At 47.0% G+C, this 26,758-nt stretch overlaps 2 protein-coding genes and 1 long non-coding RNA gene across 12 annotated transcripts in view; 1 reads left to right on the forward strand and 2 right to left on the reverse strand.

The window, feature by feature from the left end:
• Positions 1-16,616, reverse strand: part of LOC111766500 (uncharacterized) — a 42,444-nt gene extending 25,828 nt beyond the window's left edge. For 2 of the 6 annotated variants that reach the window (XR_002798535.3, XR_009184504.2), the window contains exons 1-5: positions 15,681-16,616; positions 14,974-15,022; positions 12,192-12,314; positions 11,639-11,692; positions 11,303-11,340 (exon numbers count right to left, since the gene is read on the reverse strand). This is a non-coding gene — a long non-coding RNA (uncharacterized lncRNA). Of the gene's footprint in view, positions 1-4,134; positions 4,688-11,302; positions 11,341-11,638; positions 11,693-12,191; positions 12,337-14,973; positions 15,023-15,680 lie in introns of those variants that run through there. The other 4 variants (XR_009184505.2, XR_011647928.1, XR_011647929.1 and 1 more) reach the window with 3 other exon arrangements.
• A 531-nt stretch (positions 16,617-17,147) lies between these two features.
• Positions 17,148-23,479, forward strand: EOLA1 (endothelium and lymphocyte associated ASCH domain 1). Of its 5 annotated transcripts, none has more exons than XM_058292367.2 (4): positions 17,151-17,388; positions 18,265-18,317; positions 21,528-21,810; positions 22,689-23,479. In XM_058292367.2, the coding sequence occupies exons 3-4, from the start codon at positions 21,558-21,560 to the stop codon at positions 22,910-22,912; spliced, it is 477 nt and encodes a 158-aa protein (XP_058148350.1). In that variant the 5' UTR covers positions 17,151-17,388; positions 18,265-18,317; positions 21,528-21,557; the 3' UTR covers positions 22,913-23,479. The 5 variants fall into 5 exon arrangements, with proteins under 5 accessions (XP_058148353.1, XP_058148350.1, XP_058148352.1 ...); XM_058292369.2 differs by having other exon boundaries at positions 17,365-17,581; XM_071213148.1 differs by lacking the exon at positions 17,151-17,388 and adding an exon at positions 17,588-17,727.
• Positions 23,480-24,756: 1,277 nt separating this feature from the next.
• On the reverse strand, positions 24,757-26,489 carry LOC101428377 (heat shock transcription factor, X-linked member 3-like). Its single transcript, XM_004468225.4, has 2 exons — positions 25,928-26,489; positions 24,757-25,464 (listed from the first exon to the last, which is right to left on the reverse strand). Exons 1-2 carry the CDS (start codon positions 26,420-26,422, stop codon positions 24,877-24,879), a joined length of 1,083 nt encoding a protein of 360 aa, XP_004468282.1. The 5' UTR covers positions 26,423-26,489; the 3' UTR covers positions 24,757-24,876.
• Between the last annotated feature and the right edge of the window lie 269 nt (positions 26,490-26,758).

Raw genomic sequence — 26,758 nt, forward strand, 5'->3', positions numbered from 1 at the left:
CTGGAACCCGGAAAGTGAACACACAGGAAAAGAACACACAGGAATTGAGATGGCTCCTTAGATACTGCAGAAGCCCTAGGGAGAGAAACAGAGCTGGTCACCTTATAGTCTATAGCTGGCCTTGTGGAATAAGGTAAAGACTAAAGAGCCTCATAGTCTACAGTTGACCTTGTGGAGAAAACAGAGGAGCTGAGCCTGAAGAGAAATGAACCCTGGGAAAAGAGGAACCCAAGAAGCCTGAACTCTGGCAGAAGTAAGCAGCCATCTTGCTCCAACAAGTGGCAAAAAACTTTGGTAAGGGAAATAACTTAGGCTTTATGGCCTGGTAACTAAGCTTTATAAAAACCAACCCATTTCTGGTATTTTGCATCAGCATCCTTTTGGCTGACTAATACAAGATGATGTTATGAGAAACTGTATGCCAACAAAGCAGACAACCTAGATGAAGTGGACAAATTCCTAGAAATGGACAAACAAGCTACATTGACTCTACAAGAAATATAGAACTCAATAACAAAAGAATAACATTTAAGGAGATTGAATCAGTTATCCAAAATCTCCTAACAAAGAAAAGTCCAGGACCAGATGGCTTCACAGGTGAATTCTATCAAGCATTTTGAGAATAATTAACACCAATCCTGTTTAAACTCTTCCATAATATTGAAGAGGATAGAAAATTACCCAACACATTTTATCAAGGCAACATCACCCGAATACCAAAGACAGATAAAGCCACTACAAAAAAAAAAAAAAGAAAGAAAATTACAGACCAGTTTCTCTAATGAACATAGATACAAAAATTCTCAACAGAATACTTGCAAATCAAATCCAACAGCATATCAAAAGACTTATACACTACGACCAAGTGGGATTTATTCCTGGTATGCAAGGCTGGTTCAACATAAGAAAATCAATCAACATACAAATAACATATTAACTAAGTTAAGGGAAAAAACCACACGATCACCTTAATTGATGCAGAAAAGGCATTCAATAATTTCCAGAATGCTTTCTTGATAAAAAACACTTCAAAAGATAGGAATAGAAGAATTCCTCAGTATGATAAAAGGCACAGCCAACATCGTACTCAATGGGGAAAGGTTGAAAGCCTTCCCTCTATGATCCAGAAAAACGCCGATGCCCACTGTCACCATTGTTATTCAACATTGTACTAGAAGTTTTAGTTAGAACAATCAGACAAGAGAGAAAAATAAAAGTCATGCAAATAGGAAAAGAGGAAGTAAAACTCACTATTCATACATGACATGATCCTATATTAGAAAATTCCCAAAATGTCTACAACAAAGCTACTTGAGCTAATAAACGAGTACAGCAAAAGTGGTAGGATACAAGATCAACACGCAAAAATCAGTAATGTTTTTGTACAGTAGTATTGAACAATCTGGGGAGGAAATCAAGAAAAAATTTCATTTACGATAGCAACAAAAATACTCAAATACCTACGAATCAATTTAACAAAAGATTTAAAAGTCCTATATTCAGAAAACTACCAAACACTGATAAAAGAAATCCAAGAAGACCTAAACAAATCGAAAGACTTTCTCTGTTCATGGATTGGAAGACTAAATATCATGAAGATGTCAATCCTACTCAAACTGATTTATAGATTCAATGCAATAACAATCAAAATTCCAACAGCTGACAGAAAAGACAGTTTCCAAATTTGTTTGGAATGGAAAGGGGACCCAAATAGCAAAAAAAAAAAAAAAAAAATCCTGAAAAAATAAGTGCAATGTGGGAGGACTCTCTATTATAAAGCTACAATGGTTAAACAGCAGGGTATTGGCATAAAGATAGACAATTGATCAGTGGAATAGAATTGATAGGCCACATTTTATTCCACATGGCTGATGGATGTGATTCTTCTGCTTGCAGTTGTAGGCACTCTCAATTCCCTGGTGTGGTGGTTAACCATCTTCATGTTGCTGTTAGCTGACCTGGGTAAGTCCAATGAATTGGAGAATAGGAGTTACAACTCTGCTGAGGCTCAGGGCCCAGCTGGCACATGGCCAGTCCAGAGATTCAAGTCTCCTGAGTATATACCAACCCCAGGGCCAACCACAGATTCAGTAAAAGTGACAGAAGAGGCATGTGTAGTAAGGTCACATGTGAGTCCAACTCCATCACACTCCAGAGCCATCTGCCATGACCATAGAACCTGTATGTCTCCAGAGCCCTCAGGAGCACCTGTCCCTGGGGTTGTACCTATTTTGGCTGTCTCTGGGATCCTGCTGTGACATGTGTAAGCAGGACCCCTCTGATGACCTCCCCACTCATTTTGAAGTCTCTTAGCCATATAAACTCATTTGTCTCTACCATTTTCCCTTTTTATTTAAGGTCTTTTCATAGTTGCATCACCAGATGGTGATTGGTAGTAATCCTTCTGCACCAGGGAGACTCATCTCTGGGAATCATGTCCCATGCCAGAGGGGAAGGTAATGCATTTATATGCCGAGTTTGGCTTAGAGAGTAGCCACATTTGAGCAACATGGAGGCACTCGGGAGGTAACTCGTAGGTATATACCCTGCAGCTCTGGGCCTAGTTGAAATTTCAGGCACACAGGCTCATAAGCATAGTCATCAGTATTAAGGGCTTATCATTGGACCATCCATCTTTGTTGGTCTTTGCCCTTGCACTTGGGGGACTGTTGTTGTTCCATGGAGGAATGTGACAGAGCTCCCCTGGCTAGGAAGTCAGCACTACCTCAGTTGTCATTTGTAACTGTAACTACTATGAAAATACCCAACGAATATCTGAACATTTTTATATACCCTTTACACATGCCCTGGAGGACTCCCTCCCAACCATGTGTCCCTCATCAATAACACTCCACACCAGTGTTCCTCCCCTGCCATATTTGAACCCCTCTGTGGTCCAAAATGTCTTCAAAAATGAAGCCTAACATATTGCCAAATTCAATTAGTAGGACAATGAAACAGTAGTGATAGGTTTAAAGATCAGAAATAGAATACATACTAATTTAGTAAAACTAAAAGATAAATTGGGATATTAAAAAAAGAAAAATATTATAAAACTTTGAGTGGACTCACTGGTATTCTACTATAGAACTCTTGTGACTCTACCAATGGAAGAAATTGTATCACTGATGTGGAGACAGTGGCCACAGGAATTCCTGAAGGCAGGGAGAGGGAAGAAGAGATGTGATGTGGGGGCATTTTTGGGACTCGGAGTTTTCCTAAATGACACTGCAGGGTCAGATGCTGTATATTATATACCCTGCCATAACACACTGAATGGACTGGGGGAGAGTGTAAACTATAATGTAAACCGTAATCCATGTGGTGCAGCAGTGCTTCAAAATGTATTCACCAAATGCAATAAATGTGCCACAGCGATGAAATAGGTTGTTGATGTGGGAGGAGTGGGGGTGTGGGATGTGGGGTATACGGGAACCTCTTCTATTTTTCCATGTAACATTTTCTGTGATCTATGTATCTTTAAAAAAAAAAGACTATTAAAAAAAAAAAGAATAGTCCAGAAACAGACACTCACCTCTATGGTCAACTGGCTTTTGACAAACCTACCAATTCCATGTAACTGGGACAAAAGTCTCTTCAACAAATGGTGCTGGGTGAACTGGATATCCATAACCAAAAGAATGAAAGAGGTTCCCTATCTCACTACCCATACAAGAGTCAACTCAGAATGGATCAAAGACCTAAATATAAAAGCCAGGGCCATAAAACTACTAGAAGAAAATGTAGGGAAACATTTTCAAGATCTTGTGGAGCTGGTGGTTTCTTGGACCTCACACCCAAAGCATGAGCAAGAACAACAACAAAAACAGATAAATGGGACCTCCTCAAAATTAAACACTTTTGCACCACAAAGGACTTTGTCAAAAGGGTGAAAAAGCAGCTGACTCAATAGGAGAAAATATTTGGAAATCACATATCTGACCAGGTAATACCAAGTGCTGACAAGCATACAGAGCAACTGGAACTCTCATACACTGTTAATGGGAATGCAAAATGATACAGCCACTCCACAAAAACAGCAGATTTTTTAAAAGGTAAACATTCATTTACCATATAACCAAGTAATCCCATTCATGGATATTTATCCAAAAGAAATGAAAACTTGAACCTAGAAACCATACAGAAATCTTTATAGCAATTTTGTTTATAAGAAACAAAAACTGGAAACAACACAAATGTCTCTAAACTGGGGAATGGATAAGAAAACTGTGTACATCGACACAATGGACTACTATATTCAACAATAAAAAGTAATAAACCACTGATACACACAACAATATAGATGATTCTCAAGGCAGTTTGCTAAGTGAAAAGTATCAGACTCCAATGGCTACATACTATATAGTTCCATTTACTTGACAATATAGAAAAGGCAAAACTATAGGGATGGAGATCAGATCAAGGGCTGCCAGGGATTGGGAAAGGGGGAGGAGTTGAATACAAAGGCACAACATATGGCTATTTGCGGGATGATGGAACTGTTCTGTACCTTGATTGTGGGGATGTATACCTAACTCTATGCATTAGAAAAAGTCATAAAGCTGTGGGGAGCGGATGTGGTTCAGGCCCTTGGGCACTCGCCTCCCATGTGGGAGGTCCTGGGTTCGGTTCCTGGTGCCTTCTGGAGAAGGAGAGCAAACAATGAGCGGACAGAGGAGAGAACCACCTGGGGAGGGAGGATAAAAAGTAATAACAATAACTAAGTAAATAAACAAATCTTTAAAAAGTCATACAGCTGTATATCACAGAAGTTTGTGCTACATAAATGAATGCGTGAATGAAGCAAAGCAAAATAAGATACCCCTGTATACCCACATACGTGACAGCATGTGTTATCAAAGGCAAAGGGTAACTGCAACTCATATCTTGCTGGTGTGTGCTACCACCACTTTGGAAAACTATTTGGCAATATCTGCTAACGTATGCACATCCAATATGCCATCAATTTCATCTCTAGATAATATACTTGACAGAAACATATATTCACCTAAGAAAGTAAATACAAGGAGGATCATAGTAACTTTATTCGTAATAGGAAAAAAACTGAAATAATTCCAATGTCCACAAACAGTGGAACAGATAAATTAGTCATGGTATAGTCACAAAATGGACTACTGAACAGCAATGAGGATAAAGGAACTGCTGCTCATGTGACAACATGGATGAATCTCACAAACAGTATACATGTAAGAAGCCAGACAACAAGAGTACATCATGTAGGATTCTATTTACAGAAAGTAATCAGAGCTCTTACAAGTCAGAACAGTGGTTACCCTTTGGGGGAAAGAAGTGACTTATGAGGGTGTGGACAACAGGGAAGTCCTGGTGCTCTGACAATGTTCTATTTCTCTATATAAAGGCTGTTTATACTGGTGTGTTAACTTTGCGAAGATTCATTAATCTGCACACTTAATATTTGTTCACTGCATTTCTATAAACGTTTTACGAGAAGGGTATGTACATTTCCATTTTCTTCCTTCCTAAATTTTAGGTCGGCTGATAAAAGGGACTCTTATTCCAAGGAGGAGCAAGGATTAGACAGGAAAACCTTTGTTCCTGATTGGGCAGGAGGATAGAAGCAACTTTTGATCACCTGCTTTAACCTGAACAGTGCATTTAATGTCTTCCTCACAACAACCAGGAGAGGTGTGTCTTTTAGTACCATTTTAGAGTTGAGGAAGACCCAAGGACCTGAAGACAAGTGGTTTAAACTAGGATCATGTGATGCATTTCTAGAAAAGGACAAACTCAGGGAATGTCAGAGAGAGAAAGGAATCCAAAGACCATCTAGTTCAGTTCCTTCATTTTACAAAAGGGGAAAATGTGTCCCACAAAGAGAAGAGATTCATTCAAGGTTTCCCATCTATTGAAAGAGAAAGTGCTAGAACTTCAGTCTCCTGAGAAGTGTACTTCCAACACACTATAATCTTCATTTATAGACAAATCACCAAAATACTTCATTCCATTCCAAAGTATTCCAAAATACTTTCTTTCCATTTATGGAATGGAAGGAAAAAGCATTAAATTGGGAGTCAGAAGGCCTGGATCCTATTGCAATTTTACCAAGTAACCCTGACTTCTCTGTTCTGGGTTTTAATATGCCCATCTATGAAATATGGTGTGACAAAAACAAAATCAACAAGAGGTAGCGAGTCTTGTGTCCAAGACAGAGGGAGATCCAGGTTTTGTGAGTGCCAAAGTATAGCATTTGGGCTCTCCTTTGAAGAATCAGAATATAAAAATTGGGAAAAAATTGAATATTTATTGAGCATGAGAAAAGAAATTCAACAAAATACACATTTGGAAAAGTAGAAACATATCAAAATTCAGAATAATAAGGAACATCATGTCTTTAAATTAATAGCCTGATACGCCTCTGTATTATGTTATTCCTAATTTTCTTGTCTGTTATAATTGGAACTTGAAGAACTAGCAGAACTCAGCACAGAGTTGCACTCACAGCTAAGATACATTTTGGCAATGTAGTAGGGCTACAGTACAGCTCAATTCTAAAGGAAAAACACACAGGCAGCCTAGGCAGAATCCACGTGTAGGTGTCCTTATGCTCGCTCTCTCCCATGAGATCACAGAGAGTGAACTCTTCCCCCGGTGATGAAAATGCTACAGACTTTGTGCTATATTTCTGCCCAGGGAGGCCCAACAGAGGCTCAATCCCTGTCTGAGCCAGGCTCTTATCCTAGAACAAAGATGTTTGTGGAAGGGCTGGGCATTAAGAGTTACGCAGTTTTTAAAGTGACAATGACCTGGACTACTCAGATCCACAGATGACAGTGAAAGAAAATGTTGGAAACTTTTGTACCCCAGCTCATGCTGGAGAATCCATCAAGCAGAACTCTCAAGTGCAGGGACAAAATGTATATGCTGGGTTTGGAAGTTCCCAAGTGAGGGATCAGGGCTGTTAAGTTTAAGGATTATGCCTCTTACCACAGGTCCCCAATATCCCTGCTAATTTGGCCTCTCCTTGCTCCAGACATCCTTCAGTAAACAGCTGATGTTTTGGCTACCACAGTAAAGTGTATTTTGTAAAATGTCTACTCTTTTGATTCAAGTAGAAGAATACTTCCTACAATATGAAGGAAGATATGGACCAGCTGATGGACAAACAACACAATTCCAAGTCACCAAGTCACACAGTGCTGGAGCTGCAAGGGGCTGAAGGGTTCACCGAGGCTGAGCCCCTGGATTTGCAGATGAGAAAGGAGATGCGTAGCAAAAGGACTTGGCCAAGAACATGGCAGGGCCCGGGACCAGCCCCACTCATAACTCAGGGCAGCAGGCCGCTAAGCAGGCTTGGAGTGCACCTCTTCTGTTCCCAGCTTGCTCTGCGGCTGCACGGACTCTGGGGTTGGCAGATCCTGAGTCATTGCATCCCACTCTCCCACCAGCCAACCATGAGAGCTAAGCCAAGCCACCTGACCTTTTCCTCCCCCCAGGGTCCCCATCAGGCAAATAGATCTAACAACAACCACCTCACCAAGTTGATTGAAGGACCAGGGCAGATGAGCTCTGGAAAGCACCTCTGCCCCCCATCCTTCTCCTGGGCTAGATTTCCTACCACCTCTGATCTCCCACCCTCCCACCCTAAAGCTGCCTTCTTGGGAGTGGACCCCTGCCTCACCACCTTCAAAATCCTGCCCATTCTTCAATGCACAGCTCAGAGTCTGCCTTCCTCAGAAGACCTTCCAGATCTGAGGCCAGGCTGGCAGAGATAGGGAAGGCTTCCAGAGGACACAGGAAGGGAGAGGCAGGGCATGCTCCGTGAGAGAGCACCATGGAGGGCAGAGGCACCCAGTGCAGGCAAGCAGGAAGGAGTCCAGACTGCTGGAGTGGAGGGAGCGGCCACAGCCAAGGAGGCAGGAAAGGACGGCCTTGAGGATAGCTGGGCTAGGATTGCAGCCTTCCGGGGCTTACAGAGCACTGGCTGACAACAAAGGCCCATTCAGTGCTCACAGCAAGCTCAGGAGTTTAGGGAACTTGTTATTGCCCGTTTGATGGATAGACAAACTGAGGCCAGAGAGGTTCCAGCACTTATATGTCAAGTAGCAGGAAGCAGAGCAACATCTGGGAAAGATCTCTTGGTTCCCTCAATGCACTTGACCCCTTTAGGCTGAGGTTCCCCCGTTTTCTACCTAACAAAATCCTTTTTATCTTCAAGACCCAGCTCAAGTGTCCCCTCCCACAAGGGGATAATGAGAAACTGAAAACTATGAACAAACCACTGACAACTAAATGGGAGCATCAGAGAGGCTTCCTGGCAGTTTACAGAGTTACATTCATCTTAGGCAGCGGGCAAGCAGCAAACTTGAAGATCAAACCCATGATTTCATAATACTGGCTGCACTTCAAAGATGGCTGAAGGCTCAACCAAGGCAGGTCTGTTAAGCCAACATCAGACGCCTAACAGGGACCACCTGGGTCCCCAACACATAGAATAGGGACACCTGGATTCCGCAGATGTCTCTGGAACTTCTGAGCTGGCAGCAGGGGCCCAGCCCTCTCACACACCTCTCACCCCCATGGGAGAAAAAAAATATCACAGAAGCTCCCTCCTATGAGCTGCTCCTCCCTCAGCTCCAGGCTGCCAGTAGGGTGATCAACTGTCCCAGTTTGCCATGGGAATGGCAATGCTGGATGCAGCAAGTCCCAGGCAGAGTACCAGTCAGTTTAGCCCCCTGGCAGGCTGCTAATGAGAGCAAAGTCATATACAGCAAAACACACGCAGGGCACGCTGGGCCTGATGGGCAGGAAAGAACCACCCCTGGAGTAGCTGCGGGACCAGCATGTATCTGCAGCAGCTGGGTGGTCTCCATGGGATGGGGTTCTGAGGGTGCTTGCCCCAGGATTCTGGAACCTAACACCAGATAAGGGAGATTTATGGACTTGGGACATCCAGCTGGGAAACAGGACTTGCCATCCTGGGGGGCCCCCAGAGGATAGTGCTAGCTCACTGCAGGAGTCTGGCAGAACTGGGCTCACTGAGAACAAGGGGCTGGGAGGGCCTTTACCCCCTCCCCCACCCCAGCAGCAGGGGTCAGGTGGCACCACCATGATCTAATGACTGACACTAGTGACAAGGTGGCCTGACCCACAGAGAGGAACAGAGACAGTCAATACCATGTGGCCTTCCTCGGTGCACAATGGATGGGCCACTCACAAAGGAACAGCTGACAATGGACACACAAAAGAGAACTGGGACGGAGGAGCAGAGGGCTGAGGGCAGCTGTCCCAATAAATGAGTCATGACTCTTAGCTCAGTTTCCACACCTGAGCCACTTCTGACCTGGGGCCTGCTGACCAGGGAGGTGGCCAGGTCCCAGGGGACAGGGTGCTATAGCACCCTGGCAAGTATTCAATGAAGTGAGTCCCCCAGTCCTTCTCAGCATGATCCCATGCCAGAACTGGACCAGTCCTGCCAGCCTCATTGTTTCATAGGTGACAAAATGAGACCCAAGGCAGCATACAACAACTGGTCAGAGTGGTGTTTGTTCATTCATTCGTTCATTCATTCATTCATTCATTCATTCATTCATTCATTCATTCATCTATCCACCATATATCCACTGTCCATCTCTTATGTGCTAGGCCTTGAGCCACGTCATGGGGATACAGACTGGACTTGAGAGCACAGTCCTGCTCTCATGGAACCACTTACGAGCAACAGTAGGCTGGATGGGGAGGAGACAGTCAGTGTAGACGTCTCTTATAAGAACTATTGTGCCTCTAGCAACAGAGGAAATTGCATCATTGATGTGGAGACAGGGGCCACAGCAGTTGCTAAGGGCAGGGAGAGGGAAGAAGAGATGTGATGTCGGGGCATTTTCAGGACTTCAAGTTGTCCTGGGTGGTACTGCAGGGACAGATGCTGGACATTATATATCCTGCCATAACCCACTGAATGTACTGAGGGAAAGTGTACACTACAATGTAAACTATAATCCATGTGGAGCAGCAGTGCTCCAAAAATGTATTCATCAAATGCAATGAAAGTGCCACAATGATGAAAGATTTTGATGGTGTGCGAGGAGTGTGTGTGTGGGGGTGGGAAGTGGGGATTTATGGAATCCTTACTTCTTAATGTAAAACTTTGTATGATCTATGTATCTTTGGGAAAAAAAGACAATAAAAAAAAGAGAAGACTGGAATTGAAGGAAAGGGGGGAAAATGAGAGGATACAGTGAGGGAGACCCAGAAAAGGCTTTATTAGATGGGGAAGAGTGAGGCCCAAGTATGATGTAAGGAGGATGATCCAGAGAAAAGGGAAGGAATGATGATATAGCTAAGAGAATGATGACCGATGGGCAGGGGGCCCTTGAGTGGTGATGGGGGAGTGTGGTAGTTTGAAGCTGTATGTACTCCCAGAAAAATAGGTTCTTAAATTATAATCCATTCCTGTGGGTGTGATCCCAACTTAACTATGACCTTTTGATGAAGCTACTTCTATTGAGGTGTGGCCCACCTCAATCAGGATGGGTCTTAATCCCATTACTGGAGTCCTTTATAAGAGAATGAAATTCAGACGCAGAGAAAGCCACAGGAAGTAAGAAGCTGAAATCAACAAAATCTGGAAGAGAAAAGAGGCCAGGAGAGGCCACCATGTACACTGTCATGTGACAAGCTAAGGACCAAGAATTGCTGGTAGCCAGCCCCAGAATGCCAGTCTTTGGAGAGAAAGCATCAGTTTGATGATGCCTTGATTGAACTTCCCTTTAGTCTCAAAACTGTAAGTAAATAAATTCCCTTTGTTTAACCATTTCATCATATTTGCTTGAGCAGCCTAGGAAACTTAAAATGGGGGGGGGGGATCAAGAGGCTGTTTGGAGGGACATCTGACTCCCAGGCAAAGGTTTCTGGATGAGGATATGGAAGGGGGGCATCCTACTAAGCACAGGAGTTGTGTTCGGGGGTCAGAAGTGGCTGGAGACTGAGGCTGCAGCATGGACACAGCATAGCAGTCCTTCTTGGTCTACAGGTGTGGGGACAGACCCTGAGGAGATGCTGCCACAGCCAGCATAGGGCTCTCAGCAGCAGGAAGAAGCTCTCTGGAGGAAGGAAGGGGTCTGAGAATTTGCCAAGGGACCAATGAATAGGGTCTTAAGGGATCTTTCAGTGAACCCTTTTCTCTGCCAATAAGTCAACCAGCATAGTAGTAAATAGGAGTCATATAAAGATCAAATATCAAAATGTTGCCAGTGAATAGCCATCCTATACTGTCCCCAAGCCTAGACCCTAGGAAAAATGAGGTCTACGGGTGGATACTTACCCAGCCAATTGCATGGAGGATGGCAGCCTTTCTCCCACCTTAACAAGACAGAAAAAGTAAAACAGATGGAGAAGAGTAGGCTTCAAATGGTCCTCTCTATGGGCCAAGACATAAATGTGGGGCACAAAAGAGTATAACTTCCTTTACACTAGCAGGAGCTTGCGTAGACACAAACAGAATGTGGATGTAGCTTGGGCCCCAGGGTCTCAACACTGGGGCCCAAAGGCGGAGGGCTTGGCCTTGAACCTGGCAGTAGAGTGGCTCCAGAAATCAGGGACACAGTGATAGTGGATGGCTGTAGCCAAACATGGATGGGAGACTGGCTCTGAGACCTACCAAGGCAGCAAAATACTTTGAGCACAGCTTCAAAATCTTCCCCCTCCAAGTGTCCTTGTTAATAGGAGAAAAAAAAGAGAGAGAGAGAACTTACAACAATGTACTGAGCAAATGAACAGTGGGGAAAAGGGAATCAGCAGACATTTCTGGGGCTGTCAAACATGGTGTCTGATTTGACACTGATATCTGGAGACTCAATAAACTCCACCCCATATCTGCTTCAGGAAGACCCGCTGGGCCTGAGTTTCTGAGCAGAGGATATCATTGGATTGAAGGTGCAATGATCTGTTCCCTGAGGATTTATCAATTGGCTATTCAGAAGGGAGAGACTGGAATTCAGTACACTCCAGAATGAGCAGGAGAGCTAGTGAGATGCTTCTGGAAGAACCTTTCAGAACATGGGATCTAACTTAACAATAAGTGAGAAAAGTATGAGACAAAATGGTAATATAGAATGAAGTGCTATGAAGAAAAACTGAATGAAGAAAAAAATGCAGAGAAAAAGAGTGGGCGGTGGGGGTTGGGGCCATGCCTGAATTATAAATGTTCTCACCTCTGGGGAATGGCCCTCCAAGTGTTCTGTTACTTCATTCTTCATATACTTTTCTGTACTTCCCAAAGTTGCCCCAGCAAGCATGCAGAGATTCAAGGTTTGGCTGAATGCTGAATGGGTCCTCTGCACAGAACACATTCATCTGCTAATTCAAGTCGCATAACCAGGGTTATGAGCCAGCAACTTGTTCTCTAGTTCCCCCTGACATCTGAATCATGTAAACAAGTTGGACCACATGCTCACTCGGCTAGGGCATGATGTTTTGGACCCCTCGCTCCAGTATGGTTGGGCCTGGCGCACGGGTCGTTGCTGACTAGGATGAAGATTGTACTATCATAAGGTGAGAGAGGAAAGGGGTATGGTAGACTGAGTTGTGTACCCGAGGAAAAAAAAAACACATTCTTAATCTTAACCCATTCCTGCGGGTGTGAACCCATTGTAAATAGGACCTTTTGGAGATGTGGACTTTTGTTAAGGTTCAGGCAACTGAATCTGGATGGGTCTTAGTCCTGTACCTGGAAGCTTTAAAAAGAGAAAGCTAAGGGGAGGAGCTGAAGGCTGGAAGTCAGCAGGAAACCTGGAGGGAAAGAAGACATCACCATGTGACAGGAAAGCCAAGGAACCTCCAGGATTGCCAGCCACTGATCTGGGGGGGGGGTGGGGGCACGTGGTGAAGCAAGGAGAGATGATAAATTCCCATTGTTTTAGTCGATCCATTGTGTGGTAGTTGTCCTAGCAGGTGGGAATCTAAGAAAGCTGCCTGGCAAGATTCAGGATCAGGGGATAAAGGTTGCGCAGAAGAAACGAGGAGTTCCTGTCTTCACATAACAGCACAGCTGCTACAGGGCTTCTCCTGTGTGAGTCTAGGGCACAAAACCAAAGCTAAGTGGATGAATAAATTAAAGAGGCAAGAGGGGACTTTTTCTAACCGGCAGCACAAGCACCTCCTCCTTGAGGGCAAGCTCATCCAAGGTGGCAGGATAGCAGGGGTTAGGGCATCAGGCAAGAGGAGCAGTGGGACACTTCATGACTTTTGAGGGTTCACTTATAATTTGGAGGGTCAAGGAGAACACTGAGGCAAAAACAGCCTTGCAAAGGGAGGAGAAAACAAGTGCCCCAGGGGGAGGAGATATTTGCAACATGGGATTAGTATCCAGACTTCACGAAGAGTTCCTGTAACTTGATTTTTCTCACCAAAGTCAGCTGCCATGTGTTAAAGTAAGATGGTTGCTGACCTCTGCCTGGTCTCTCCTTCCTCTCTGGGCTTTCTCTTCCTCTTGAGGCTTGGTGCTTAAGTGATCCTGTAGTCCTCTCTCGCCTAGCATAGGGCTTGTTTCTTTCCCAGTCTCCTAGATCAGTCTTGTTGGTCTGCTCTCTTCCCAATCTCAGCTGTAAGTATCAAGCAAATGACTCCTCTCTCCCCAGGGCCTCAGCTGTTTAAGCCATTTCCTTTCTGTCACATGATAAGATAAAAAATGACAGGGCTTTCTCTGCATGTGTGTGCCAGGCTGTGTGTCATTTATATCAGACCCAGCAAGGGGGCAGGGACTCAACCTGAGTCATGCCCACTGACATATCAAACGAAAAGCCCTAATCCTAACAGGTAATCTAATCAAAGACACCTCAGCTGAATTTAATACAGTTAAAGGGTAACACACCCAGAAGACTAGATTAGTTTACAAACACAATCTTTCTCTTTTTCGGATTCATAAAATAATACCAAATTGCCACACAGGGTGTTTTTGTTTCTGGGTTGCTCAAGCAAATAGCATGCAATGTTTCAGCTTAAACAATGGGAATTTAATGGCTCCTGGTTTTGAGGTTAAGGAAAAAGTCCAAATCAAGGCATCATCAAGGTGATCCTTTTTTCCCCAGAGACTGAGGTGTTCTGGGGCTGGCTGCCATTGGCGATTCTTGGTCCTTAGTTTGTCACAGGCAAGGTATAAGGCGGTATCTCCTGGTCTCTCCCTTCTCTTACAGGCTCTGTTGATGTTCAGCCCCTGGCTGCTCCCTCCGGGGCTTTCTCTCTCTCCATCTGAATTTCATTCTGCTTATAAAAGACTCCAGTAATAGGATTAAGGCCACACCTTAACTGAAGCCCCCTCATCCAAAGGTCCTACTAACCCTGGGTTCAAGTTCACAGAAATGGATGAGATTTAAGAACACATTTTTCTGGGGGTGCATACAGCTCCAAACTACCACACAGGGGTAGTCAAATAGTTCCCCCCACTCCCCAAAACATGGTGAAGCCATTCTTCCTAGGCTCATCCACTGTGGTGGTGAACTGGCCTTGCGAGCTGGAGAACAGACTGCAGCCACTATATTTGGACTTCTTCCCCTTACCACACCTCAGTTGGGTCCTTTGCTGTTCTGCTCCTGTGGGAGATCATGAGCCCACGTGCTAATTCCACCCTACTTCTTGGCATACTAATGAGAGCGAGGAGCTGGGAGGCTTAGAGAAGGGAGTCCACCTGAGGTCTTCCTGCACTCACAGCCTTATGTCACTGAGTATCTAACTCATTAGGAAAGGTCTAGTTCTTCAAACAATAGGGTGCAGCAGGAACAACAGCCCACCATTCTATGGGACCCCCAGTTCATGATTTGAAACTCCAAAGAGGAGGTTCTGGGATGTTCCTCCAGAAACTGGTAACCACTCGTGGGGTTGGGCCAAGGAGGATTCCCCTGCACAGATGAGTTGGACCCAGGGAGCTTTAATCTCCCTTGCAGCCTTGAGACCTGAAGTCCCATGAGCAAATTACCCCGTCCCCTCACCTCATCTCACCTCCAGTATTCTGGTTTCCTCCAGCTTCACCAAGAGTAGATGCCTCTCACTAGAAAAGGGGAGAAAGTCATCCTTGGTGAGTCAACATTTACTAAGCACCTCCTGTGTCCCCAGCGCCCAGCTTAGAGAAATGAATGACACAGTTCTTGTCTTCAAGGGGCTCAAAGACCTTGCCAGCCACAGACTCAGAGATGGATTACAATCCTGGTGAGAGGCACCGAAGAAAGGAATGTAGGTAGGAAGGTACAAAATGCAGAACTCAAGAGGCAAAATACCTAACTCTTTCAGGGTGGGGTAGGGAACATGATGTTAAAGTTGCGCCTTGAAGGAGGAACAGGGGTTTGTCAGAGGAAGAGGACAGCCATTCCAGGCCACGGGAACTGCATGTGCAAAAGCATGGAGGCATGGTAGAGCACCCTGGGTTAAGGCACTAGGGAGCCCAGCATAAACCAGATGAGTAACGCCTTCTCAGGCTCCCCCGAGCTGTTTGGCCTTAAACAGAAGACTTGGCGGGGTTTTCAAAAAGAGATTGATGGGGAGCAGATGTGGCTCAAGCAGCTGAGCACCTGCTTCCCACATGGGAGGTCCAGGGTTTGGTCTCCAGGGCTTCCTAAAAACAACAATAACAACAACAACAAAAAACAAACAACAAGCAAAACAAATGAAAACAAAAACAAAACCAACTCAGGGGAGCAGATGCAGCTCACCAGCAGAGTGTCAGTCCTGCATATGAGGTCCCAATTCAATCCCTGACCCCTGGTACCTGGAAAAAAAAAAAGAGAGAGATTGAATACACATTGGCCATTTGAAACTGAGTTGATATGACGCAGTGGGGAAGGGCGAGGAAAGACAGGAGGCCAGAGGCAGATGTGGAGGACTATTTACCAATAGCACAGGCACCAGGTCACAAGGCCTGAACTCGGGAAGTGGCAGTGGGGACACCAGAGGGGGAGCATTTATTTTTATCTGGTACTTCAAGGGCAGGGACATAGAACTTGGTTATCAAGTAAATGTGGAGGGCGAAGGAAGGGGAAGATAGGTTGTTTTACACACCTTGGGTCTGAGGAATGGCAGCACTTAAAAAGACTGGGGATTTTTCTCCTCACTTGCAAAAAAAGACCTTATGAAGATGGTCCTATATAGGACCATCCTGGCAGTCACAGACAGTGGCTTCAAGAAAGGAGAGCCAGCAGGGGGTGTTTAGCCCTGCCAGGCAGGACTAAAGGTTCTAGAGGTCCAAGTACTTGCCTCCCTGCTAGCCTTGGTGCCCTCCAAGGGACACACTAAGGTTAGGTCGCTCAGGGCCCCAAGGTGGTCAGTTTGACTCTTGCCTTGGGTGTGCGGGCTGGACCCCCCAACCTCACGGGGGCTCAAAAGGGCACTGCTTGCCCTGTGTACTACAGTGTAAACTATAATCATGCGGTGCAGCAGCGCTCCAAAATGCATTCACCAAATGCAGTGAATGTGCCACAATGATGAAAGGGGTTGCTGATGTGGGAGGAGTGCGGAAGTGGGGTGTGTGGTATATGGGAACCTCATATTTTTTAATGTAACATCTTTTGCGATTGATGTATCATTTCTAAAAAGACAAATAAATAAAAGCAAAAAAAAAAAAAGGGCCTTTCTTGGATTCTGTAGCTCAACTGGTCAAGCGCCGCCCCCGTCCCCCACAGCCAGCTCCACCCCTGCCCGCCCCCGCCCCCAACTTGGCCCTGCTCCAACCATCCGCTCCGGCCCCCGCCCAAAGCTGCTCAGCCCTGCCCCTCCCACAGCCCCGCCCCCACAGCCCCGCCCCCCACAACCAGCTCGGCCTTGCTCCGCCCCTCCCTGTCCCTGCCCCGCCCCGCGCCAGGATGGCCCTGTTCCTCCCACAGCTCCGCCCCACCCCGCCCCCCACAGACCACTGGGCCCTGCTCCGCCCCTGCCCCACTCCCCACAACCAGCTCGGCCCAGCTCCTCCCACAGCTCCGCCCGCCCCCCACAGCCAGCTCGGCCCTGCTCCGCCCACCCGCTCGGTCCCCACGCACAGCCCGCTCCTCTCACAGCTCCGCCCCCCGCCCACTCCCCCTCCTCCCTGCTGAGCCCAGCTCCTCCTGCAGCTCCGCCCCCACAACCAGCTCGGCCCGGCTCCGCCCCAGTTCCTCCTCCCCTAGCTCTTCTTTCTCCTTCTCTTTCGCGCCTTCCACGTCGCCGGCCTCGACCCCCCAGCCGCAATCGCGTCTCCGAGAGAGTAATGGGCCTGGCGTGGCGTGTTTGCGTACGTGCGTGCCTGGATACCGCAGGCTGCGTGTGTACGTGCGTGGTACGTGCGTGCGTAAGTGCGTGGTACGTGCGTGCGTACGTGCGTGGTCCGTGCGTGGCTGCGTGCTTATTTACTTGCTCTCTCACCAGGAAGGAACGTCCTCTTCTCGACCGGTAAGGAGGGCACCTATCACTTGTTAACGGTCACCTGCGGCACCTGCGCAGCAGCGACGCGGGCCGGGCGACCGCCCCTCCCTACGCGGCCCACGTCATCGCCCCGCCTTGGCCGAGGGAGCGGTCTTCCTGGCCAGTGGTCGCAGGGCGGGGTTGACCCGGAGGTCGTGAGACCGACCCCGCCTTCGGCACGGTATTTCCCTGGCTGTTGTTCCCCGGGCTGAGGGGTTGGGAGCAGCCGAGGCCGCCCTTTTCTGTCCCCTCCTCCTGCCGCCATCTCACACCCTCGAGCCTCTCAGTGTGTGTCCCGGCAGTATCCACAGAACTGTGTGTAGAAAGGCAAGTATACACGTCCACACACACTGATTCGAGCCCTTACCCTGCCCTCCCAGCCTCGCACTTGGCCTTTAGGCTAGGGACTCACCAAGACCCGAGGCTGTGCAGTGCCTGGCTCTTTTACCTGTGGCATCCCTCCCCAGGTTGGTCTACCAAGGCATTTGAATCCAAGCAAGTTGAGCAGAACGGGATTGGGGGCCGCCAAAGGCCAATCATTGCCATGCACAATGGAGGGGGAGGTGTCATTTTTCTTCTCTTGGATCCCGGTTGGTGTTTAGCTAAGAATGCGGCCCACTGACAGGAAATGATTATCTGTACTGCTGGCTGGTGCATCATGTGGTTCCTGACCCAAACTGAGCAGGAGGGAGCAGCTGCCATGATTAGCAGAACCTTGAGTGAGGTGGTCCTCTGTGTGCACGTGCCCATCAGTCGGGCCCTTCTAGCTCTCCTTGGTCTGCAAACCCTGCTGGGTAGAACATGCTACTGTTGCTATCTCATGCTTCATGATCTTTTCTTATTATCCCTCTTGTCATGGTGCAGGTGAAGAAGCTGAGACAAGTGGAAGAGCATTTCCTTCTCAACACACAAAGCAGGTACCCTGCAGCATGTGAGATGTAACTTTACACTTTCGTCAGTTCCCACGAGAGACTCACTCACACAGTTCAGCCTTGAGTCTTGTGCTTTTGAGGTGCTGGAAAAGGGCTGGTCAAGACACTGAATGGTGGAAACTGGGCAAATCTCCAGTCTAGACACATACCCCAGTAGAAGAAATAGAAATGGCCAGGCCACATGGGGGATATTTAACCCCCCTCATAAGTAATCTAAATCCAGTGAAAACCACAGCAGGCAATCCTTTGGTACCCATCAGGTTGGCAAAGAGTACGCAGAATGATGATGTCAAAGTCAGCAACTGTGTGAGGAAATGGCACTGGTGCCCATGGATAGTGGCACATCCACTAGTAGAGTCTTTGTGGAAGGCAGGTTGGTAGTGCATATCCAGATTTTATTTTATTTTATTTTTTTTAGATTTATTTTTATTTATTTTAATTCCCCTCCCCTCCCCCAGTTGTCTGTTTTCTGTGTCTTTTTGCTGCGTCTTGTTTCTTTGTCCGCTTCTGTTGTCGTCAGCGGCACGGGAAGCGTGGGTGGCGCCATTCCTCGGCAGGCTGCTCCCTCCTTCGCGCTGGGCAGCTCTCCTTATGGGTGCACTCCTTGCGCATGGGGCTCCCCTACGCGGGGGACACCCCTCTGTGGCACGGCACTCCTTGTGCGCATCAGCACTGCGCATGGGCCAGCTCCACACGGGTCAAGGAGGCCCGGGGTTTGAACCACGGACCTCCCATATGGTAGACGGACGCCCTAACCACTGGGCCAAAGTCCGTTTCCCCATATCCAGATTTTAGATGTGCATGCCACGTTACCTAGGCATCTTCCTGAACATATTTTTAGACAACAAATGTTTGTGATGATGTCATTTATAGTGACAGAAAATGGAATGGGAAGCAATCTGTGACATTTCACCAGTAAGGGAACAGTTAGGTAAATTATGGGGCAGCTAAACAATGGGATACCATGCATGTAGTGAAAAATAAGATAGATGATGTACAGAAATGAAAGAATGTAGTTGGGATGCTGTTAAATGGAAAATTTGTGCTCCAGAAAGCAGGGTTTACAGGATGCCTTTTGATCACATGTGCATTTTCTTGTATATGTGTAAACAGCAGTTCTGGGAGGTTACACTGGTGACCTCTGGAAAAAGCATCCCTCTTCATACCACTGTATGTGATCTAACCTTTTTGTAGTATGCCTGTGTTCCTTTTGTAGTCAGAAAACAAACAAACAAAAACCTAGTAAAGCTGTTCTCAGTTTGGAAAGAAGAGTAAAGGCCCTAGCTGTGAAATGCACTGTGCACTAGTGAATATATTGCATATTTATTCTTCCTTATCTACAGAAGCTCTCCAAAAGAGTCTTACTGCCTGGTTCTCTTGCTCTTTCATTTATTCAGCGTGTTCAGTAGGAAAGCTTACTTGGTGTTGGGGATTCAGGCATAGACGCTTCTCTCAGGAAGCTCTCATCTAGAGGAGAGACAGGCATACTGATGAGTGTGGCCTTCTGATTGATAGAGGCACAGATTGCTCTGTGAGCCCAGGGCTGGGCACGGAAGCTGGCACAGGAAAGATTCCTGGAAGACATGCCATCTGAGCTGAATCCTGAAAGATGTGCCAACTCAGCCAGGCAAAGGGGAGAAAGCCTATGTCAGGGTCCCAAGGTGAATGAGAACCTGATGCTTCCCGAATATACAGCTAGGACAATGCGGATGAAGGGCATGTTTGGTGGGGCAAGAAATGGTGGTATCAGAGGCTGGAGAAATAGCAGGAGGCAGATTCTGAAGGCCTGGTGGGCGTTGTCAAGGCCTGTGCACTCCTCTGACTATATTGGGCCACACTTGATGGGTTTAAGCAGGGAAGTGGCCTGATCAGATATGAGTTATGGCAAGCTCATTTGGGGGGTGGTGATGAGGGGTGATTAAAGGAGGGAAAAACTGATCACAGGGAGATGGGTGAAGCAGCCGGTTTTCTGAGGATGGACCTGTTGTGTTTTTGTTTTGTTTTAATGATAGACAGTTGAGATTAAGTTTATGTACTTAAAAAAAGGAGTGGTAGAGAGGGAGAGAGTAACCACTGTGGGGGTATGGCAGGAGCTCCTATGTGGGGTAATGAGCCAGGGAATGGAGCTGCAGGTACTGTCATAAGAATGACAATGAGAGCCACCATTTGGGACTGTCCTGTTACATGCTGAGAACTGGGCTAGCTGCTCTCGGTCCCTCCTCTCCTAGCCTCAACAGCCATGTGGGAACTGAGGCGCCACGAGCTGCTGTGCCTGGGCTCCTTCCAGTCCCGGCTCTGCCTTTCACCGAGGAGCAGGGAGTTGTCTCCCAAGGTGTGAGCACAGAGGAGGCAAGGAGAGGGCAGGCTGTGTGGAGTCAGGTACCATGTCGCCCTGGGCCCATTGCTTCCCTCCTAGCACCTCGTTTTCCTTAGCTGCTGAGCAGGGTTCTTTTGAGGGTTAAATCCCATTATCCATGGACCACTACTGCCCCGGGGCCTGGCACAGAGGAGGCGAGTCTGTATTTTTGCCCGTCATTCTTGCTCTCACTCTCGGTCGTGCCCTGATGGCCTTGTGGTTTTCAGTTCAGGTTGTGGGTAGGGCCATCTGCTGTCAGTGGGAGAGCCGTGGTAGAGGAAGGGGCTTGAGGTGCCCAGCACCCAAAAGGACTGTGCCGGAGGGACCTGACGATGGTCCTGTGTGGTTGCTAGGTGTGCCGAGGGTCGAGCTGGGGTTGTATGCTGAGCACTTGGGTAGAGCCAGGAGGATAGGGGCCCTGCAGGACCTTAGTGGTGTGGGCAGGGTGGGATAGGAGAAGAAGCAGAGCTCTGCATTGTCTCTATGGGCATGGAGGAGGGCTAGAGCCACACATCTTTAATAACACTTTCTTGATCCCCCACTGGGCTGAGGGAGCCTCCCTCCTTGGTGTTCCCTAGTGCTCTGTGTGACTTCTGTTGTTCCACTCACCACACCCTCTCCCTACCCTATCCTGTGAGCCCCCCAAAGATTCCATTGGATGAACAAGAGTCATCCAAATCCCAACCCCTTCTGTTTGTGCCTGCCACAGCATGGGACGTAAGTGGTTGAGTATTGATAAATAGGAGTGAATGCTTTCCTCTACCTGACCAGCAAGGTCTGTAGAATTTCAGGGGTCCCCAGGGGTCTTATTTGCATGTTGTGATTCTGTATTTCTGTAGGCCACCTGAGGACCAGAGAGCTCGTGGAAGATGAAGTTTGGCTGCCTCTCCTTCCGGCAGCCTTATGCTGGCTTTGTCTTAAACCGAGTCAAGACCATGGAGACACGTTGGCGCCCCCTGCTGAGCAACCACCAGAACTGTACCATCGCCATCCACATCGCTCACAGGGACTGGGAAGACAATGGCTGGCGGGAGCTGCTCGTGGAGAGACTCAGGATGACTCCTGCTCAGATTCAGACCTTGCTTCAGGAAGGGGAAAAATTTGGCCGAGGCGTGATTGCTGGCAAGTGGCAATATGCCAAATGTTGTTCAGACACCTCCAAAAGCTACCACCCAGGATCTTGCTCGGGTGTTTTCATGGCTTTTCTTTTCTGTATAGTTGGTTTTGTATTTGCTGTAGTTTCTTTAAGCAACACATCATCAGTGGGGCAGTGGAATGGTACTAGGGGCACTGGGCAGGGGGCGGCAGGCCTAGGCATCCAGCTGGAGCTCTGCCCGAGGCAGACTGTGGCCTTGCATAAATCGTTCCATTCTAGGCCTCACTTCTCCATTTGTGATCTGAGAGGCTGAGCCAGGGCCATACTTCTCTCTGGCATTCAGCCAGGTATGCATGTGTGTCAGAGACCATGAGGGTGGCACACAGCAGATTACGATGGCCTCTTAAGAGATAGCTGCCTACCTGGGTTCACATGCCTGCCCCACCCCCACTGCCCACGAGATCCTGGGCAAGTCCCCTGACTTCTGGGTGTTAAGTTGTGACGTTAGTGTCAGCACCTGTTAACCTGGTGAGCAGCTTAGGCATCATCTGCCATCGTCACTTGATGATGATCTTTATCAGGTATCAAGTGTTGTGGCTGGTGCCCTTCCAATCTCTGACTGCTGCCCTTGGCAGTTCCACTTGGACCTGCCCATTATCTGTGTGGGTTCACTGAGGACAAGCCTCTCCATGTCTTCGTTTCTGGAGCCCTCCCTCTACCTTTCCCTAAATTCCCTGAACAGAGTTTGAACATTGTAAAATGCTCAGTAAAAGGGATTCAATTCTAATTTCCTTTTGGTGGTATCCTCTTAGCCTATAGTGCTGGTAACTTTGAATAACCATGCTACACCTACAATCTCTGGCTTATGGAAGTGAAAAATATCTGTTTCTCTCTTTGTGTGCAGGACTCATTGACATTGGGGAAACTTTGCAGTGTCCTGAAGACTTAGCTCCTGACGAGGTTGTGGAGCTCGAAAATCAAGCTGTACTGACCAACCTGAAACAGAAGTACTTGACCGTGATTTCAAACCCCAGGTGGTTACTGGAGCCCATACCTAGGAAAGGGGGAAAGGATATATTCCAGGTAGACATCCCGGAGTGCCTGATCCCCTCAGAGCAGGAGGCATGAGGAGTGTGGGCTCCTGAGAGGAACATTATGGAGAAACAAGCTAAAGGGCTTTCGCCATCATGATGCACATATATAAATCAGGTGAAACTGAAATTGCCATTGCATTTGGGAGTGCTGCTCCTGCAAATAGATGTCTCTGCTTAGAGGAAGGGAAGGGGGGCATGGAGTGAGGCTTTCTTTGTGAGATATCTTTATTTTTTCCCTTTATTTTTTTTTTGAATGTTACATTCAAAAAATATAAGAGGTCCCCATATACCCCCCACCCCCCTCACCCCACTCCTCCCACATCAACAACCTCTTTCATTATCGTGGGACATTCATGGCATTTGGTCAGGGTCCACAGGATGGAGGAATAGAGTATGGACTAGAGTGGACTTACTTATATTGTGCTATGGAACTATTGTGATTAGTAATGGAAGAAATTGTAGCATTGATGTGAGATGTCTCTTGAGGCTTATCAACTTTGACCTTTACATAAAAGGAGAAGCTGCCAGTAAGAATCTCAGCACTGCCACTGATTTTGGGCCTGCTAATTTCTGGATGGACAAATAAACATGTTGAAAATAACTAGTGTTCTGGGGCTCCCTTAAATAATTTCCGTTCTCTTTGTTCTGGTCAAAACTCAGATTTTGTTTTCTGAACAGCACCCAAGGGACCTTGTGAAAAGACTAGGACTGGGAACTGACTGCATTCTTCCCTGATATCAGCCATGGATGGGCTGATGCACAGTGAAGACAATATCAGAATTTGAAAGGGTGGCTGTCTGCTCTTCAAAATTACCCTTGATTTATTCTAGAAGTGTTCTTTGGTTCATGAAGCATGCTTGTTACACATATTACATTGCTACTTCATGTGCAGAGAAGACATCCTAAATAGAGCCCTGTTAGACATTGACTTTGAAAAGTCCTAAATAGTAATATTTTGTAGCAGAGCTTTTGCTTCTTTTTCCTTGTGTGTCATTTCTTTTTTTTTTCTTTTAAGATTTATTATTTATTTATTTAATTCCCCTCCCCTCCCCCGGTTGTCTGTTTTCTGTGTCTTTTTGCTGCGTCTTGTTTCTTTGTCCGCTTCTGTTGTCGTCAGCGGCACGGGAAGTGTGGGTGGTGCCATTCCTGGGCAGGCTGCTCCCTCCTTTGCGCTGGGCGGCTCTCCCCACGGGCGCACTCCTTGCGCGTGGGGCTCCCCTACGCGGGGGACACCCCTGTGTAGCACGGCACTCCTTGTGCGCATCAGCACTGCTCATGGGCCAGCTCCACACGGGTCAAGGAAGCCCGGGGCTTGAACTTCGGACCTCCCATGTGGTAGACGGACGCCCTAACCACTGGGCCAAAGTCCGTTTCCCTGTGTGTCATTTCTTAACAAGGTATCTACTGGTCCTTGTCTGCGAGGACGATGGGCTCGCCCTCCTGCCTCCAGACATTGGCTGGAATGTCCCTTCTTTTCCGAGCCTCAGTATGGTGGCAGTGCAACCCTTGGCAGATGGCCTCTTGTGGAGGCCCCCTGAATCTTGCTCTAGAGACTCTCAACTGTTTTCGTCAGAAATTTCCTAACAAGATTGAGGGGGTCTGTGAGGAAAAGAATCTCCCATTTGAAGCCCTATTGATAATGTCAGGTGATACTCAGAGGTCAGCTGTGAGGCTAGTCTGTCTCAGGGCACCAGCTCTTCAGCTTGCCCTCAGCACTCCCTAGTAAAAGCTTTTGCTGGGCATATGAAAAATTCTGCCTCTCGAAATGAAAGAAGACAACGGAAACTAAAACCTATCTTGGGAAAGGATTTTCCGCCTCTGGCTTACGCCGATGAGTTGTGTGCAGTGTAGAGGGTTAGGAACAACATGGACTCGCAATTCACATTAAAAATGTTTATTTACCCTTGTGGGGTTTTGGTTTTCTTTATTAAAGCAGGAAATAGAATTAATCGTTATGAAATGGCCGTGTTGGTCAGTAATAACCAGTGGCCTGTGAGTTTACTGAGGTGGAGGGTCCTTGAAATGCTCGCAGAACGCGCAGCAGTATTCTGGGGTAGTCTCCTGCTGCTGCTCCTCTAAGGGCTCGTTTGGAGACATGACTGACAGGGCAGCCAGCAGGATCGAGTAACAGGTGTTGAACAAAGAAATTAGGGAAACACTGTCTGGGTAAACCATGGGGCCCGGGGGCGGTGCCACTGCCCCTACGGTTTCAGCGGGAACCTGGGGTGCAGGCGTAACATTCTGGGAGGTGCCCTCCCCACCTGGGACATTGGGCTGAGTGGGGGTACTGCTCTCCACGGGAGGCCCAACTACGCTACTCACAGCCCAGACACTAGAGAACATGACGGCTGGGGTGCTACTGGGTCCCTGGACATTTGGGGGGTCGTCCTGGGAATTTTGGTCAGCTTCTTCCGTGGGATTATTCTTGTGGATTCTCGGCGAGTGTCTTGTAGCAGCTGCCTGCTTCTTTCTCTTTGGAGCTGGTGAAGAGATCACTGGCTCAGCGGTGTTTTTGAAGTTACCTTTTCTCTGAATATTTTGGAGGAGCAGAGGGTTGTCTCTCTTAAAATTGGAGTTGCGGTAGATCTGAAACAAAGTAAAACATTTTAGTTATCCTAGGAAAACATAGTCATTCCTCCCCCCACCCCACCCCACTCCCAAATCATAACAGTCTCATTTTGCTGTAGAGAAAAGATTTTTGTTTTAAAATTCCTGGGAAGTTTCATTATGCCATAAATCATGAGCTCACTAAAGCTAAATCTATTCATAGATTAAGGAGTTAAAGTATGATCTTAACTGGCCTCTTGGAGATTTCAGTCATGCCTGCAGGTTATCTCAAAAGGGATTGTAGTTGAATATCAAAATCTATATTTTCAAAGTATACTTTGAAATCTATACTTTCAAAATTTATACTTTCATTTTTTCACAAATAATGTCCCATGTTTTTAAAAAGTTATCCTTAGAAACATAAACTCTCAGTATATCAAGCATCTTGAAATATTATGAAGCCATTCAAGTAACAGAAAAAATGGGTAACTGTGTACTTTACCATCATTCTTTTATTCTCTTGAGAGTGAGCTGAAGAGTCAGTTTGGCGTATTTTGCTGAATCCATAGAGGTTAAGTTGTCGGATGAAACTCTTCGAGCTGTCTGTTTCAAAAATTCGCTCTGCACCGCTCCGTTGAAGAATTTCTGTTTGAAAAAGATCCGCGTCGATGATCACACTGTCTCCGTTCTCACTCCAGTACACAGACCTGAATGCGTCGTTCTCCACCAACATCCAAAGCTTTCTCGGGAAGGTGAGCCCAAGAATATCATTGTTTTCTTCCACACTTGCTGAGCTTTGGTTTTGATCTTGTGGTTGTGGGTTGTCTGGGGATCCTGGACCTTGGCTCTCAGCTTGGTCACTGTGCTGGTCTGGAAACTCCCTGGACTCCACATTCAGACCAGATGATGAAGTAGATGGGGCCTCTCTTTCTTGCTCTCCATCAGCAGATGGGGGCAGCCTGACTTTATCTCTCTCTTTGTTACCCTGAGTAGTCATGGTGCTAGACTAGCATCAGGAGCATTTTGTACCCAAGACTATCACTGTCGTGTCGGGTCAAAAGTGCCGTCTGTGAGCCCAGGGATGCCCAATAAATAGTGTCCACAAAATTCTAGAGCTTCGGTAGTGGGGCAACCAGCTGCTTAAGTCATCATCCTCTTTATTTGTCATGTGATGTCACAAAGATGGCTCACAGCCTGGGTCTCCCTGGGTAGGTGTTGGGAAGGGAATGAGTGGCAGGGACCCCAGCTTCTCACTTTTCTGAAAGTGTAGAAAGAGATTCAAGTGCCCAAGAAAGGCCCCAGTCTGCTGATAGGCACATTGTTTTCACAGGGC

The sequence above is a fragment of the Dasypus novemcinctus genome, chromosome X (assembly GCF_030445035.2).
Source record: "Dasypus novemcinctus isolate mDasNov1 chromosome X, mDasNov1.1.hap2, whole genome shotgun sequence".
Lineage (NCBI taxonomy): Eukaryota > Metazoa > Chordata > Mammalia > Cingulata > Dasypodidae > Dasypus > Dasypus novemcinctus.

What these genes read in the sequence shown, in the direction of transcription:
- LOC101428377 (XM_004468225.4), bottom strand. Translation starts at nt 26,422, where the DNA reads ATGACTACTCAGGGTAACAAAGAGAGAGATAAAGTCAGGCTGCCCCCA. An exon ending in AAGAGAATAAAAGAATGATG is followed by an intron (nt 25,465 to 25,927) that starts GTAAAGTACACA and finishes ACTTTGTTTCAG; the next exon opens with ATCTACCGCAACTCCAATTT.
- EOLA1 (XM_058292370.2), top strand. Translation starts at nt 21,558, where the DNA reads ATGAAGTTTGGCTGCCTCTCCTTCCGGCAGCCTTATGCTGGCTTTGTC. An exon ending in TGGCCGAGGCGTGATTGCTG is followed by an intron (nt 21,811 to 22,688) that starts GCAAGTGGCAAT and finishes CTTTGTGTGCAG; the next exon opens with GACTCATTGACATTGGGGAA.